Here is a 15,796-nt window from a genome sequence, read left to right on the forward strand (position 1 = left end):
GGCATCCTTGGAACCCTCCAGATAGGGGCATCTTTAGGCTTTCATTTCCTCCCAGGTGTGAGTGACTCTAACAGCCTCGGTTCCCCAGAGTGCAGGTTCAGAAAATGCAGTGGAATGGGACTCCCCAGATCCCAAGGGAAGAGCTGGCATCACTTCCTCAGAGTGGGCGCTCCTGGGGGGACTCATCCCAGCTCAAGAAAGTAACTCTCCAGTCACAACCAACTTTCCCAAGGGGTACAGTGGGAATTGCCAAGCACTGCAAGAAGAGAGGACACTGGCTTTTCCAGCCAGCTTGGAGGAAGAGGGGGAGGCAAAAAAGGAGGGGGAGGAAGAGGAAAAAGGAGGATGAGGAGGAAATGGAGAAGGAGGAAGAAAAAAGAAAAGGAGGAGGACAAAGAGGGAAAAGGAGGAAGAGGAAGACGAGGAGGAAAACAGAAAATGAGGGGAAGGAGGAAAAATGAGGAGGAGAAGGAAAAGGAGGAGGAGGAAGAGGGGGGAGGAGGAGGAGCAGCAGCAGGAGGCAAATCTCCATCCCCACAGCAAAAGCAGGTGCTGGAGCCAGAGCCCAGAGTGTGGGAGCTAATGGGAATCAGCTTGCTGGAGGGGAGGGGACCAAATTAAGGAATGGCGGGGGCTCGGCTGCTGAGAGGGGGCTGGGAAAAGCAGGCTGATTGAGACCAGCTGTTGTGCCTCTGTCTCTTGAGATCTTTGGACTCTGCCCAGGATAGCCTCACACCCTATCGTAAACAACTAGGAACTTGCAGAGTCCGCCTCGGGCAGCCCAAAGCTCCTCTGCCCACCCTGGCTCCCAGAGCCCTCCAAAACAAAAGACCAGAGAGGCACTCTCCATCCAGCAGCCAGACGCCTCCTTCTTGACACCAGCCCCCACCCCTTGTCTGCTCGCGCCCAGGAAAGGCCTGAAGGAAGAGGCCGGGGAAAGAGCCCTCCCTCTCTCCCTTGTCCCTCCATCCACCCAGCGCCTGCATCTGGAGACCCTATGGCCCGGGCTCACTGGGGCTGCTGCCCCTGGCTGGTCCTCCTCTGTGGTATGTGCATCCTAGCTTCCACTGGAAGGCACCTCTGACCTCTCCCCTCTGAGCTCAGAAAGGGTTGGAGTGAGGGGTGGGGCACGAGTCTCTTTTTCTGTTGCTTCCTCTCTCTGACTTGAGGAAGAGGCACCTCAGGGCCAGTGTTGGGGGCCCTTGTGACTTGGATCGAGTCTGGTTTGGCACCTTTACATTCCCCCGTTAAAGAAAAAATATTATTCTGACACTCGTTAAAACGGTAAGGAAAACTTAATTTAAGACTACCGCATTGCAATAGAGGAGAGAGATGGGACTCAACTCTGATTACAGAAAAGACTTCCAGGGATCTGTAGCCAAGGAGCAGAGTGAGGGGGTCAGTGGATGGAAAAGTATTAAGAGGAGATAGCAAGGGTAGGGGGATTCTTGCTAAACCGACTGAACAGGATTCTTGCTGACAGCAGGCCAGAGTGATCAGATATCAAGGGTGTCTAAACTGACTTAGCAAGATTCTTGCTAAGACTGGGTGATGCAGGCCTGGCAAGGGCAGGACAGACACAGAAGGCCAAGGTCAAGGCCAAGTGGAGAAGAGGCTTTGGGGGAGCCTAACTAAACTTTGGTCAGGGAGAGAGTCTTCATCATTCCTGCGGCACCCTCTCTGTCCTCAACTAGGTGCCCAGCCCAGCGCTCCCACCTTAGCCTTCCTTTCTTTGTTATCTGTCGGCAGGGCCTGATCAGTCACTCAGTGTCCAGTTCCTGAGCACCTACCCAGAGCCAGGCCTTGTGCCAGGGACCACAGAGTCATTCAGCTGCAGAGCCTACTCTTGGGAACCCCTGCTTTGCTGCCTCAGAGAACAGCATATTCTGGTGTCCAGAGAGACATAAGTTGGCTGTGTCCCGCTTCTTATGTTAGCATCTCAGTGCCAACATTTTGCCAGGGATCTGTTTCTACAGAAATGGGTGTTCATTTTCTTAAATAAACAGTATGAGTCACATCTGATCCTTGAGTTTATGAGACCAAGACAAAATCACGCAGAGCGTTCATGGTGATGAACCCCAGCCACCCTCCTTGCATCTGTAGCTCAACCCACTCAAAAGTGTGGCTGGGTGTGGTGGCTCATGCCTGTAATCCCAGCTCTTTGGGAGGCCATGGCAGGTGGATCACTTGAGGTCAGAAGTTCGAGACCAGCCTGGCCAACATGGTGAAACACCATCTCTACTAAAATTACAAAAATTAGCCAGGCGTGGTGGCACACACTTGTAATCCTAGCTCCTCAAGGGGTGGAGGCAGGAGAATCGCTTGAACCCAGTAGGCAGAGACTGCAGTGAGCCAAGATCATGCCACTGCACTCCAGGCTGGGCAAAAGAGGGAGACTCCATCCCAAAAAAAAAAAAAAAAAAGTGCGGAGGGGTGTTGGGTGCAGTGACTCACGCCTGTAATCCCAACACTTTGGGAGGCCGAGGCAGGTGGATCACTTGAGGTCAGGAGTTTGAGACCAGCCTGGCCAATATAGTGAAACCCCATCTCTACTAAAAATGCAAAAATTAGCTGGGTGTGGTGGGTGCATGCCTGTAGTCCTAGCTACTTGGGAGGCTGAAGCAGGAGAATCGCTTGAACCCAGGAGGCAGAGGTTACAGTGAGCTGAAATCGCCCCACTGCACTCCAGCCTGGGTGACAGAGAGAGACTCTGTCTCAAAAAAAAAAAAGGGGTGAGGCCAGGGGGAGTGTAACGTCTCCCCACACTCAGGGCCCCATTACCCTCTAGGGAAATCCCTCCCTAAAAGACAGAGGGGTTAGAGCCAAGGACTATCAGAGACCACTGGGCTTTCAGGGCAGGAAGGGACTTTGTCTAATTCAAGCCCCTCCTTTCCAGAGGTCCAGAGCCTGGAGAACTTAGTCCAGTGCCTGGCACACAGTAGGCGCTTAGATGTTTGCTCAATATTGGGGGGGTCACTCTTGAGTCACTCTAAATTTGGGGCAGAGCCCTAACTGGAAACTAGATCTCCATATACTCTGTCCCTTCTGTGGCATCACCCTTTCCAGGCCCACCTCTCATACTTGGCAGAGTGGGAGGACAGAAAGGACACTCACCTCTTTTGTATTAAGATGGCCTGGGTTCAAATCCCTGTTCTACCACTGACTGCTGGTGGCACAAGTTAGACAAGTTACCAGATCTCTCTGGGCCTTGACTTGCTCCTCTGCAGAAACTGAACAATAATTTCCACCTCATAGGGATGTCACAAATATCAAATGAGATACTGTAGGTGAATTGCTGCGTTCAGTATCTGGCACATAGTAGGGTGTCTTTAAATGCTAATTAAACCACCTTTCCCCACCATGGAAGACTGGGATTTCTGTCTAATATATTGAAAATGAGCCTGGAACGACAGGCAAAGATTTGGACTATAAGAAACAGTGCAAGCAGGCCTTGAATTGAAGTCAACCCAGTGTATTATACAATTAGATTTATAAAAGGCTAAAATGAAGGTGGGGTGATTATTTAGTGTGATCCTCTAGAGCATTTCAAAGAAAATTTGATAACAAAAATTTAATTTACACACAACTTTTCCACTTCACTAAACCCTGAAAAGATTAGAAGAAAAATTGATTTAATGAGCACTAAAACCCATCCAAAAGTGGCAATCACTTGTCTATGAAACAGATTTCTTTGATTGTGACCCAGGGTGCTATCCAATTCAACCTGATTTCCTATGAAATGTGATTATTTTTATCCTCAAGTAGAGCTGGCCAGCTTCATGCGTTTCAAAGGACGGAGGCCCTGCGGGGCGGGCTGAGGTCCTTCCCTCTCTAGTAACTAGCTGGTCCCCAAATGACCCTGGGTTTCTCTCCGGGCTTCTAGCTTGTGCCTGGGGCCACCCAAAGCCAGCGGATCTTGGAGGGCAGGATGTGAGAAACTGTTCCACCAACCCTCCTGTGAGTAGCCCCCGCCCCCGCTCCCGCCCCGCGCACAAGCCCCCTCCCGCCCAGCCCACTTCCCCGCCACCCTGCCCCACTCACCCCTGCATCGAGGCACCCCCGCTGTGCCCTATCGTCTTCTCCATCCCCCATTCGCTCAGTTGGTAGCCCCTCCCCCTATCAGGCTTTCTCCTGATTTCCGGACTCTGGGGCCCCTACCCCTTCCACTCCCTCCCCTCCACATCAGTGCCCTCCCCTCCCTCCCACTCATTCCCCGCAGCAGGTTATCTGCTTCCGTGCTGATCTGGGTCTGGGAAACCCCGCTAGGAGGTGGGAGGAGGGCAGGAGGGCCCTAGCTGGCCTTTGGCTGAGGCCAGGCAGAGGCTAGGAAGATGGGAGGAAAAAAAGACAAATTCTAGAGTGACAGCAAAAGGAGAAGCACAGAAGGGAAGAGGGAGGAAGACAGGGGTTAGAAGAGCCAACGGAGGCCGGGCACTGTGGCTGACACCTGTAATCCCAGCACTTTAGGAGGCCAAGTCGGGTGGATCACCTGAGGTCAAGAGTTCGAGACCAGCCTGGGCAACATGGTGAAACCTGTCTCTACTAAAAATAAAAAAAAAATGAGCTAGGCATGGTGGCGGGTCCCTGTAATCCCCACTACTTGGGAGGCTGAGGCAGAAGAATTGCTTGAACCCAGGAAGCAGAGGTTGCAGGGAGCCGAGATCGTGCCACTACACTCCAGTCTGGGCAACAGAGCGAGACTGTCTCAAACACAAAACAAAACAAAACCAAAACCAAAACCAAAGAAAAGCCAAAGGAAGGGCAAGAGAGGGAGGCCTAGGGTGTGAAGATGAGGAAAAGGTCCCGCAGAAGGGGCTTGAGTAGTCAGCTTCCTAGCTGGGGAGCAGAGTGATTCTTTCTACAATCAGAGTAGGGGCTAAGGGGTAGGCATGCCAGCAGCACTGTAAGCCATGGGAAAAACGCAGTACATCTGCTAGCAATATCAACTTTATGGGACCCCCTAGGGCAGGCAGGTGGGTGGGCGAACCACATTACTTTTATGTTAAAACAAACATGGATATATTGTGGAGTAGAAAGTAAAACAGCACAAACGAAAACATGCTTTTCGTTTTAAAGCTAAAACGACCTGTAAAGAAATAGAGAACTGGTCTGGAAAGGGTCTTTCTGGGCAATATCTCAAACTGTTGGGGGCATTCATTCACTCTCCTCTGCCATTTGGGACCAGTGGGTGGCAACCTGAAAAAGCCCTGCCAAGGGAAGGTTGCCAGATAAAATACAGGACACCCAGTTACATTTGAATTTTAGATAACAAATAAGAATTTACTGCAAGTATGCTCCAAATTGTGCATGTTTTAATGTAAGTATTACATTAAAACATTATACATTGTTTATTTGAAATGCAAACATAACTAGGTGAGTGTCCTGTATTTTTATTTACTAATCTGGCAACCCTACCCCAGGTAGCCAAAGAAGGACCATCTGCATGGCCTGGCCCAGTGCCAGAGCTCAGACCCCTGCAGTTCTCACCCACACCCGCATCCCAGACTCAGGTCCCGTTACTGTCACAAGGGGTCCCTTTCCAAACTCTTCAACACCTCCATCTCCACCCAGCCCAGGCATCTTTATCTAGACTAAGTGGTAACATCAGTTGCCGCCCCAACCCTTCCCAAGCCAGGTCAGCCTAACTTTCCCCAACCCCTGCTTCAGGAGAGGCTGGGGGTTCTTCTGGAGGCCAGGGGCCCATGTGTGATTTTCTTTAAGCAACATGTGTATCTGTTTGTTTGTGTCTCGATATCTTCTTGTCATCTGTCAGTACCTTCCAGTTACTGTGGTCAACACCACAGTGTCACTCACAGCCCTCCGCCAGCAGATGCAGACCCAGAATCTCTCGGCCTACATCATCCCAGACACGGATGCTCACATGGTAAGAGACAGCTTCTCTCCCCCTTGCCCTCTCTGATACCCTGGGTCAGAGACCACAAACAGTAGCTGTTAAAACTCAGAAGATGAAGGCAGAGAAAGGATCTGACGGGCAAAGGGAGGGAAGTGGAGAGCATGGACATGGTAGTTTTAGGGCAACTGAAAGAATGTATCCTTTTACATAGGCAGGGAGACATTGCCAAACCTCCTTAACCTCAAGAAATTAAACTATAAACAACTTCAGAATCAATTTTCATCAATTCCTAGAAGGCAGATCCAGAATGAATGTTTAGGGTATCCCTGCCCTAGGAGGTTAGAAGGTGGGCTGGAAATTGGACTGGAAAAACTCTAAGCTCCCTTCCGGCCCAGGCCTTCCCATACTCTGTGGAATGGAGTGGCAAAATTATCCAAAATCCTGGGTTATGGGAGTACGGGGTTGATTGTGGAGGGGGGCACCCATCCCACCGTTTCCCATCACTAGCTCCACCCTCCATACCATCCACCTTTCCAACACCAGCCCATTTGGGAGAGAGGGCATTTTCAGTGTCAATGAGCTTGTTTGAATTAGTTTTCCTACATGCTGGGAAGGGCTAAGAATGTTGGGTAAGTGTCTGAACTTCCCTGAGCCTCAGTTTCCCCTTCTGCAAAGAGAAATGGGTCTGTAATGAGATCTATCTCCAAGGATTATGAGGATCAAAATATGATAATATGTAAAGCCCTTTGCAGAAGTTATGATGTTCCCAGTTTACTGTGCTTGACTCAGGAGGGAGAAGGGTTAGCTGGAGGGGAAATCCCAAACGAACCAAAAGACAGGACCCTAGACTGCATAGAATTTGCAGGGCAGGGCAACAAGGCTCCTTTGCAGAACAGTCCAGTGTTGCACTGAGTCCAGTGTGGATGGGGCGGGGCGGGGGGTGTTGAATTGCAAAAGTTACGGTTGCTCAAAGGAAGGGAAGATATTGAAGGCTGGGAGAGTTACAGAGGGCTTCCTGGAAGAGGCACTTGGTGTGCTTGGGCTTGTAGCTGACAAGGGGTTGGAGCTGACAGACAGAAATAACTGGGATGTGGTTGGGGGCCTTTCATGTGGGATCTGACACCACGAAAAAGGCTAATGATGGTGTTGTTGATTTCCTAGAACGAGTACATCGGCCAACATGACGAGAGGCGTGCGTGGATTACAGGCTTTACAGGGTCTGCAGGTGACAATCATTACCCAGCCCCATTGCTTTTGTTGGTAGATCCAGAGGTGGTCACAGAGGACCTAATGTGGCTAGTGTCTCAGCATCTGGGACCCCAGAACCTACTGTAGAGAAAACCCTTCTACTCTCTCTGTCTCCCTCCACCAGCCCAAAGCCATCATATTCCCCAGGGCACATATCTCATAGCCCACCAGCCATTTTCTGTGTAGAAATGAGGCAGAGGCTGCCTTCCCATGCTCATTACCTCTGCTTCAGCCAGGCCCAGTCTGGCATTCCTGGGCTCCATTTCTGAATAGTTGCTACTTCTACCTCTAACCACTAAGAATCTGCCGATTCCCTTCACATGAGGGCTCATTTGGGGACAAAGCTTTCCTTTGCCAGTTGCTTTACGGACAACATCACTTCACATGGCCAAATGAGACACAAACAGAAGCCCTTGATGAGATCACAGTGTCTGAAGGGGCCTCGCACCGTGATCCTGGCCCATTGAATGAAATCCAAGTTTCCTTTTCTGATCCTCAAACGTTCCTCCTTGGGCTTCAAACTACCCTGCCTCGTGCATCATAGGCTCTTTTTCCCTTTGCCAAAATCTCTGGATTATTCTTCCCCACCAGTCCTCAGCTGAGCCTCTGCCTTAGCGTCCCGATCAGCCACCAAGTCTTTACGCTGAGCCCCATCTTTCCTGAGAGCGCCTACTTGCAGCCAAAAGTTGACCTCACTTCTGCTGAAAGTCCACAAGCAGCCCTCGACACAAAGCAGAGGTGCCTGATTCAGGACACCTTTCTGCCAGCTCCCCCCATAGCTCTTTTTAACATCTCCTTCCTCACTTCCTTCCAATGGAGGACAGAATCTCTTTCCAGAGGCCCCTCGTGGCATTCTCAGAGCCAGCACTGCATTGCACATCTATCAGCTAATGCCACGTTCCTCCCCTTCACCCTCACCTGCAAGTTTCTCTGTTCTGCCCCAGGAACTGCAGTGGTGACCATGAAGAAAGCAGCTGTCTGGACCGACAGTCGCTACTGGACTCAGGCTGAGCGGCAGATGGACTGCAACTGGGAGCTCCATAAGGAAGGTAGAAGGCTGCATGGATTTGTCCCCCAAGTCTTGGGACCTGGACTAGGTTCAGGAAGATATAGGTGAGAGCATGCATGTAGGACCATGCTGGGTCCCTATGGGGAGCTTAGGAAATTTGAGGCCATCACTGACCTTCGAGGCTGATCTCAAGGAAGACACACGTGGTAGGACCGTCAGACAGAACCCCTGGCTGCAGGGCCTTGGGCTGGCCCTGGGGGTGACCTCTGCATTCCTTCCTATCTTTCTTTCAGTTGGCACCACTCCTATTGTCACCTGGCTCCTCACCGAGATTCCTGCTGGAGGGTGTGTGGGCTTTGACCCCTTCCTCTTGTCCATTGGTATGGTCTTCCCTCAGTCCCTGAATTTGTCCATGCCAACAAGGGTGACTTAGCTTTCCTGGGATATAAAGAAATGGACCTTGGTAGAAGGAGGGGCGGTGAGACTATAAAGATAGAGCATTTGAAATTGTAGTTGCAGAATGTTTTGCAATGAGGATGTATTCATGGAATTGTGTAATTAAAATACATTTGAAAGAATCAGTACAAATATTTTAAAATCCATGAGTGCAGAGACCCAACCTAGAAGACTCAGTGAATCATTAAAGATCCAGTGGATGAATAGGCAGAATGTGTTTGAACTCAGAACCATCCTCTGTGCCCTGGAACCCTGCCAATGATGGTGCTGGAATCACATGGTAACCCTCTTCTGGAAGGTAGCTTAGAAGGGTCAAAAGAGTTGGGAGGGCCTCTGAGTTGTTTTTTTTTTTTTTTTTTTTTTTTTTTTTTTTTTTTTTAAAAAAAGGCCCCTGAGAATACAACTTTCTGAGTTCTGGGGCCCCAGACAGCTGGCCAGCCCGTTCTCCCAAAGGGGAGTCCTTATGAATATGTACTGAAAGGCTTGTGCTTTAGAACTGGCTTCTTTGCCAGCCTGTCCAATGGCCAGAACATCACCATTCCTTTGGACTGTGACATTGAAGCCCTGATAAAATAATTAGTGCCCAAAAGAAGGACCACCCACAGCCACTGGCAATGTAAAAGACAAGCTTAGCCAATTTGTGGCGGTCAGTGTTCGAGTAGGCTCAGGGCATTAGGCTTGGAAAGCAGAAAGAGGATGAGAAACATACCCCAGCATGGGCACACATGCCGGGGGATGGGGGGGGCAGGCTGCTGGGGCAGGCTCAGGGCAGCTGGGCTGCAAATGGAGGCAAAGGGAACCAGGACTAACTTTGCTTGAATCACAATTTTTTCCTGAGGTGTAAATGGGCAAGGGACAAGTGACTCCTTCCTGTCTCTGCAGACACCTGGGAGAGTTATAATCTGGCCCTCCAAGGCTCTAACAGACAGCTGGTGTCCATCACAACCAACCTTGTGGACCTGGTGTGGGGATCAGAAAGGCCACCTGTTCCAAATCAACCCATTTATGCCCTGCAGGAGGCATTCACAGGTGATTCAGTAAGCCCAGTTTCCTTCCCAACTTGTAGCAACGCAAGTCCCGGCTGCTATTCCGTAGGTGGCGAACTTCATCATCAGAGGTACCAAAGCAGTGGTTTGCAAACCTTAGCATGCACATGAGTCACCTGGCATGCTTGTTTAAAATGCAGATTTCAGGGCCCCCTCCCCTTGAGGAGTCTGAATCAAAATGTCCTCCGACCATACTTAGAAAATGTTGGATTAAAGAATGTTAGGATTTGAAGCAAGATGGAGTAGGAAGGGAGGAAAGAAGGAAAACAGAGAAAGATGAGAGGAAATATCCAACCCCTTTCAAGAGAGATAAAAAAGCATGATATGATTTGCTTGTCTGGTGGCGGAGACTGATTCATAATGAATCATTCAGACCTTTACTTGTGACCCTCTTGTGATGAAGAATTTAGATTTGTGAGATGGCTGGGGTCAGGTGGGCCAGGAGTGGACAGAATAAGTAAATAACTAAGTTCAGAGTCATTCTGTAGCACAGATGACAGTTCAGGTTTTGCTGGACCAATCAGGAAAGTTAGAAAAATATAACATCAATAACCTTGACCCTGTTGACACTATCTAAATACATCACAAAAGAACAGTATGTTGTAAGATTCCTGTAAGTCGTAACTAAAGTCCTGACCAGGACCGGGCTACTGATTATGAATCAGTATCTTGGCCACCAACCACTCCTATCTCCCTGGGAATTCTGAATGAGCCAATGAACTTGGATTCCTAGTAACAGTGATCAAGCCAAGAGATCCCTTTCCACATGCAAGTCCACACAATTTCTCATTTCTCAATAAAGCAGAAGGGAGATTTCAAAATAGCAGCCATGATGAAACAAGTGAAAATTGTGTCCATTTTTCTTTATCTGTTCTGATGTAAATTGTAGAATCATTCTTTCTGCATCTTGACACCATTTTAAAAGAAACTTGCTATCCAAGACTGTTAAATCATAAATAAAACTCATCTTATTCAGATAAAGAAAGTCAAAGTTATGTCGGGAAGGAGAGGAGAAAAAACAGAAAAACCTTTCTGGGGCTGGAAGGGTTTTGTCACTTCCCAAAAGTGAGGGGATGCCGAGTCATCGCACACTGCCAGTCTTCAAGAAAAAGGCACCTGGAGCTTGAGTTTGGAAGCTAAAGAACAGAGTTCAGCTTCAATAAGCTTATAGAGACGAGAGAGACTTTCCAGCCACTTGCAGGTTTTAAAGGAGAAAGGAGAGTGCAAAGGGCAGAACATGAAAAGTTCGCTACTCAAAGATACCTGTACGCACCAGACCGTTGAAATTTGGGTTCATTTGGTTTCTCAGAAAGGTATCATATTCCTGAACCTTGAAAACATAATTGCAAGTGAAAGAAGCCAGTCAGAGAAGCCCTGGCCTTCTCAATGGAATTGTACAATTCCATTTGTATGAAATATCCAGCATTGGCAAATCCATAGAGACAGAAAATAAATTAGTGGTTTCCTGGGGCTCAGGGGAGGGGGGATAGGGAGTGACTCCTTAGTGAGCACAGGGTTTCCTTTGGGGATGATGAAAATGTTCTAGAATTAGATCGTGACGATGGTTGCACAACATTGTGAGTGTGCTGGAAGCCACTGAATTGTGCACTTTCAAAAGGTTAAAATGATACGTTTTATGCTATGTGTATTTTACACATAACATAAATTATGTGTTAAATATGTAGTAAAATAAACCCGCAAAATGTATTGTACCCAAAGCTTTGGTCATTGTTGAATAGTTTTACCGGTTTACAAGAAATATTTTTCACGTCATTAAGTTATTTACGCTCATATCTGAACCCAACTAGGACTCTTTATGGCCTTCGGCCAGCAAACTCCTAGTCCTGCCTGGTGTAGATTCTTTGAATACCTTGCAGGGGGCAGGGACAGAAGATGAAAACTAAAGTCCTAGAACCTGGATATAAGCATCTGAGAAAGGACGGTGCTGTGACACAGAGTTTAAGGACAGATTTGGAGACTGACGATGTTATCAAGACAGTAGTGTCTGTACAGATTAAGAGCGTGGACCATGCAGTCAGACAGACCAGAGTTCAAATCCCAGCTCCACGTCTTGCATCCATGAAACCCTAGACAATCACTTTACCTCTCTGAAGCCTCAGTTTCCTTATCTGTAAAATGGGACGGGTAAGCATTAGAACAATGCACATGGAGTACTTAGACCAGTACCCGTGGCTTAGTAAATACTACAGTTACTGCAGAGGAGAAGGTTAAACATGGCCCCAGCCCTACCCCTTTGTCCTTCAACTAGAACTGCTCTACTGATCTCAGTCTACATGCTTATTTATTAATCAGAAAGATACAAGACTTACTACACCTCAAGATACCATTGAGTGTCCTTTACAAATATTAATTCATTCCATCCTCATAGCAACCCTGTTGAGGCAGATACTTACTATACTTCATCCCCATTTTACAGATGTGCAAAATGAGACACAGAGAGGTTAAGTAATTTGCCCAAGATCACCCATCCAGTAATGGCAAAGCCAGGATTTGAGCCCCATCTTGGTGCAGGGCCCATGTCATTAAGAGTTTGTTTGAGGAAAGGGTTCTGCTGCTTTTTAAGAGGATGCAAAACTGTTACTCTAAGGCTGACCTTCCAGGAACCAAGTGCCAAAGGCAAGGTCTGTCACTTACACTTTCTTTGGGCTCCTTTGCTTCTAGGGAGCACTTGGCAGGAGAAAGTATCTGGCGTCCGAAGTCAGATGCAGAAGCATCAGAAGGCCCCAACTGCCGTCCTTCTGTCGGCGCTTGAGGAGACGGCCTGTGAGTGTGGATTTGCAGACATGGGTAGCCGCCTGGGTCTCCCCAATGCCCCAAGCCTCCCAGGCCCTGTAGCACAAAGCTAGCTCCTCCCCAAATAACCGTGTGCCCACCAGTTCTTCAGAACTCCATGGCCACAGCCCGTGAGAACCAAGAAGGGTAAGGGGGCAGGAGCTCATGGCTGCAGAAAAAGGACACAAGGTAGCCCTGAGCAAGCCGGTACCAGCCCACAGGCCACCAGAAGAATGAACTGACCATGGCAGCAAAGTGCTTCCATCTCATTAAGGGGAGGAGGACCAGCAAATGCCTCCCAACAACTTAGCCACTACCCCAGGGCACTCACACTCCCAGCTTTAGCACCCAGTGGGACCCTACTCTTTCTGGTATGGCTCAGGACTTCTTGTCTGATCCCTATGGCTGGGCTTCAGATATTCCAGGGACCCACTGGAACTGTGTGCTGACTGCTAAGTATCTGCATTTTTCTGGGGGGAAAGAGCCATAACTCTCAACAGCATCTCAAAGACCGCCCCCCTCCCAAAAAAAAAAAAAAAAGATTGAGTAACATGCAGGGGTAGATGATGCAAACATGTTGCTGGTAATCTTTGGGGGCCAAAAGAGACCGTAGGGCAAAAGTGTCAGAAATGCCAGGCACAGTGATTCACGCCTGTAATCCCAGCACTTTGGGAGGCCAAGGCGGGCGGATCATCTGAAGTCAGGAGTTCAAGACCAGTCTGACCAACATGTTGAAACCCCGCCTCTATTAAAAATACAAAAATTAGTTGGGCGTGGTGGCGGGCACCTGTAATCCCAGCTACTTGGGTGGGTGAGGCAGGAGACTTGCTTGAACCTGGGAGGTGGAGGTTGCGGTGAGATCTTGCCACTGCACTCCAGCCTGGGCGACAGAGCAAGATACTGTCAAAAAAAGGAAGGAAGGAAGGAAGGAAGGAAGGAAGGAAGGAAGGAAGGAAGGAAGGAAGGAAGGGAGGGAGGGAGGGAGGGAGGGAGGGAGGGAGGGAGGGAGGGAGGGAGGAAGGAAAGAAAAAAAGAAAAGAAAAGCTTGCCTCAGGCAGATCAGCATTAAATAGTCCTTGTCAATTCTCTTCCCAGGGCTCTTCAACCTTCGAGCCAGTGACATCCCCTATAACCCCTTCTTCTATTCCTACACACTGCTCACAGACTCTTCTATCAGGTATGGCTTTTCCTTAGTTTGCTGTCGTGGACTTCCTCCAACTTCCACCCTCTCGATGCCCCACCACTGATCCTGCCTTAATGTACAGCCCTCTGGTTGCCCATCAGCTTGGTGCCTGCCCCAGCACAACCCTTTAGAAAACCCCCTGTTGGCTTTTCCTGACTCTTTAAAACTCTATCCCTGTTGAATCCCAAATCTGGCCTGCTTGGCTCCCTGGGGCTGGCTTCCTTTGACCTCCAGGAACAAAGGGACTGTGACTGCCTCTGGTCCTTTGCATTCTTAACAGATGCTCAGGACCCTCCTTGCCTTCCCGCCCCACCCAGGTTGTTTGCAAACAAGAGTCGCTTTAGCTCTGAAACCTTGAGCTATCTGAACTCCAGTTGCACAGGCCCCATGTGTGTGCAAATCGAGGATTACAGTCAAGTTCGTGACAGCATCCAGGCCTACGCATTGGGAGATGTGAGGATCTGGATTGGGACCAGCTATACCATGTATGGGATCTATGAAGTGATACCCAAGGTGGGTTTACCAGGCCCCAGCCCAAGCCAGGCACCAATCTCCGCTCCAGGCCTGAGAAGTCTTAATCTAAAGTGGGATGAAACCCCTCAGCCATTCAGTCACCTGGTCAGCCAACAACTGTGCAGTGAGTTCCCTTCTTGGCCTAATTGGGAAGAGACAGAATAGGAAACAGGGATGTTCGTCCAGAGAGTTCATAAAATTGTCAGGAGGCTGGAGAGTATATGGCCTGATCTAGCAGAGACTTTGGAGTCAGCTAAACTTGAAAATGAATTCCAGCTCCGCCCCTAACTAGCTGTGCAGTGACTTTGGACAAGCAACTTAGCCAATCTGGGTCTTTTTCTTCACCTATAAAATGGCAATAAGAGTCCCGACCTCACAGGAGTCGTTCAGTGGAGATTTAAAGGAGATAGTGTATATGGCTGACACATGGTAGGCGTTCAATAAATGGTAGCTGTCATGATATGTACAGGAAACTTACACTGTCAGAATAGCCTGTCGAGGCCGGGTGCAGTGGCTCAAGCCTGTAATCCCAGCACTTTGCAAGGCCGAGACGGGTGGATCACGAGGTCAGGAAATCGAGACCATCCTGGCTAACACGGTGAAACCCCGTCTCTACTAAAAAATACAAAAAACTAGCCAGGCGAGGTGGCGGGCATCTGTAGTCCCAGCTACTCGAGAGGCTGAGGCAGGAGAATGGCGTAAACCCGGGAGGCGGAGCTTGCAGTGAGCTGAGATCTGGCCACTGCACTCCAGCCCGGGCGACAGAGTGAGACTCTGTCTCAAAAAAAAAAAAGAATAGCCTGTCGATTGACTCAGGCCAGACTCTGATCCATCCCAGAGTGCTGGTGGGATCCAAAGATAGGGAGTTCACTGCCAAGCAAGGCAGTGTCAATCAAGGAAGCCTTCCTGGAAGGAGAGAAGGTTCAGCTGGACGTGGAAAACTAGGAAAGAGAGAAAGCACACAGAGGAGAGAGCATTGCCAAGAAACGGTGGCAAGTCTCACCTCTGCTGGGTCCTCCTGCCAGTCCTTTGAAAACACCCCTGTGCCTCCTTTACTGTGCCCCCAGACCTCCTTTTCTCCTCCCTGCCCCCAACAGGAGAAACTCGTGACAGATACCTACTCCCCAGTGATGATGACCAAGGCAGTGAAGAACAGCAAGGAGCAGGCCCTCCTCAAGGCCAGCCACGTAAGTCCACGTTCAGGCAGACATGGCCTTTTGGGAGTATCCAGCCTAATGAGTTAGAAAGGAAAGGCTTCCAGAAGAGCCTGAAGAAAACCCTCAATGAAACAAAGAAGCAAGCTGGGTGTGGTGGCTCACGCCTGTAATCCCAGCACTTTGGGAGGCCAAGGTGAGAGGATTGCTTGAGCTCTGGAGTCCGAGACCAGCCTGGCCAACATGGTGAAGCACCGTCTCTACTAAAAACACAAAAATTGGCCGGGCATGGTGGCAGTCACCTGTAGTCCCAGCTACTCAGGAGGCTGAGGCATGAGAATCGCTTGAACCTGGGAAGTAGAGGTTGCAATGAGCTGAGATCATGCCACTGCACTCCAACCTGGGCGAGACTAGGTCAAAAAAAAAAAGAGAGAGAGAGAGAGAGAGAGAGAGAAAGAAAGAAAGAAAGAAAGAAAGAAAGAAAGAAAGAAAGAAAGAAAGAAAGAAAGAAAGAAAGAAAGAAAGAAAGAAAGAAAGAAG

At 49.1% G+C, this 15,796-nt stretch overlaps 1 protein-coding gene across 1 annotated transcript in view; it reads left to right on the forward strand.

The window, feature by feature from the left end:
* Positions 1 to 732: 732 nt before the first annotated feature.
* XPNPEP2 (X-prolyl aminopeptidase 2) overlaps positions 733 to 15,796 on the forward strand; it is a 31,285-nt gene continuing 16,221 nt past the window's right edge. The window contains exons 1-11 of the mRNA XM_025372768.1: positions 733 to 1,046; positions 3,884 to 3,957; positions 5,774 to 5,884; positions 7,016 to 7,079; positions 8,047 to 8,151; positions 8,405 to 8,491; positions 9,450 to 9,596; positions 12,296 to 12,397; positions 13,502 to 13,583; positions 13,907 to 14,102; positions 15,200 to 15,289. Of these exons, the coding sequence (XP_025228553.1) occupies positions 998 to 1,046; positions 3,884 to 3,957; positions 5,774 to 5,884; positions 7,016 to 7,079; positions 8,047 to 8,151; positions 8,405 to 8,491; positions 9,450 to 9,596; positions 12,296 to 12,397; positions 13,502 to 13,583; positions 13,907 to 14,102; positions 15,200 to 15,289 (1,107 nt within the window). The 5' untranslated portion in view covers positions 733 to 997. The remainder of the gene's footprint in view (positions 1,047 to 3,883; positions 3,958 to 5,773; positions 5,885 to 7,015; positions 7,080 to 8,046; positions 8,152 to 8,404; positions 8,492 to 9,449; positions 9,597 to 12,295; positions 12,398 to 13,501; positions 13,584 to 13,906; positions 14,103 to 15,199; positions 15,290 to 15,796) is intronic.

Source organism: Theropithecus gelada, chromosome X, assembly GCF_003255815.1.
Source record: "Theropithecus gelada isolate Dixy chromosome X, Tgel_1.0, whole genome shotgun sequence".
Taxonomy (NCBI): domain Eukaryota; kingdom Metazoa; phylum Chordata; class Mammalia; order Primates; family Cercopithecidae; genus Theropithecus; species Theropithecus gelada.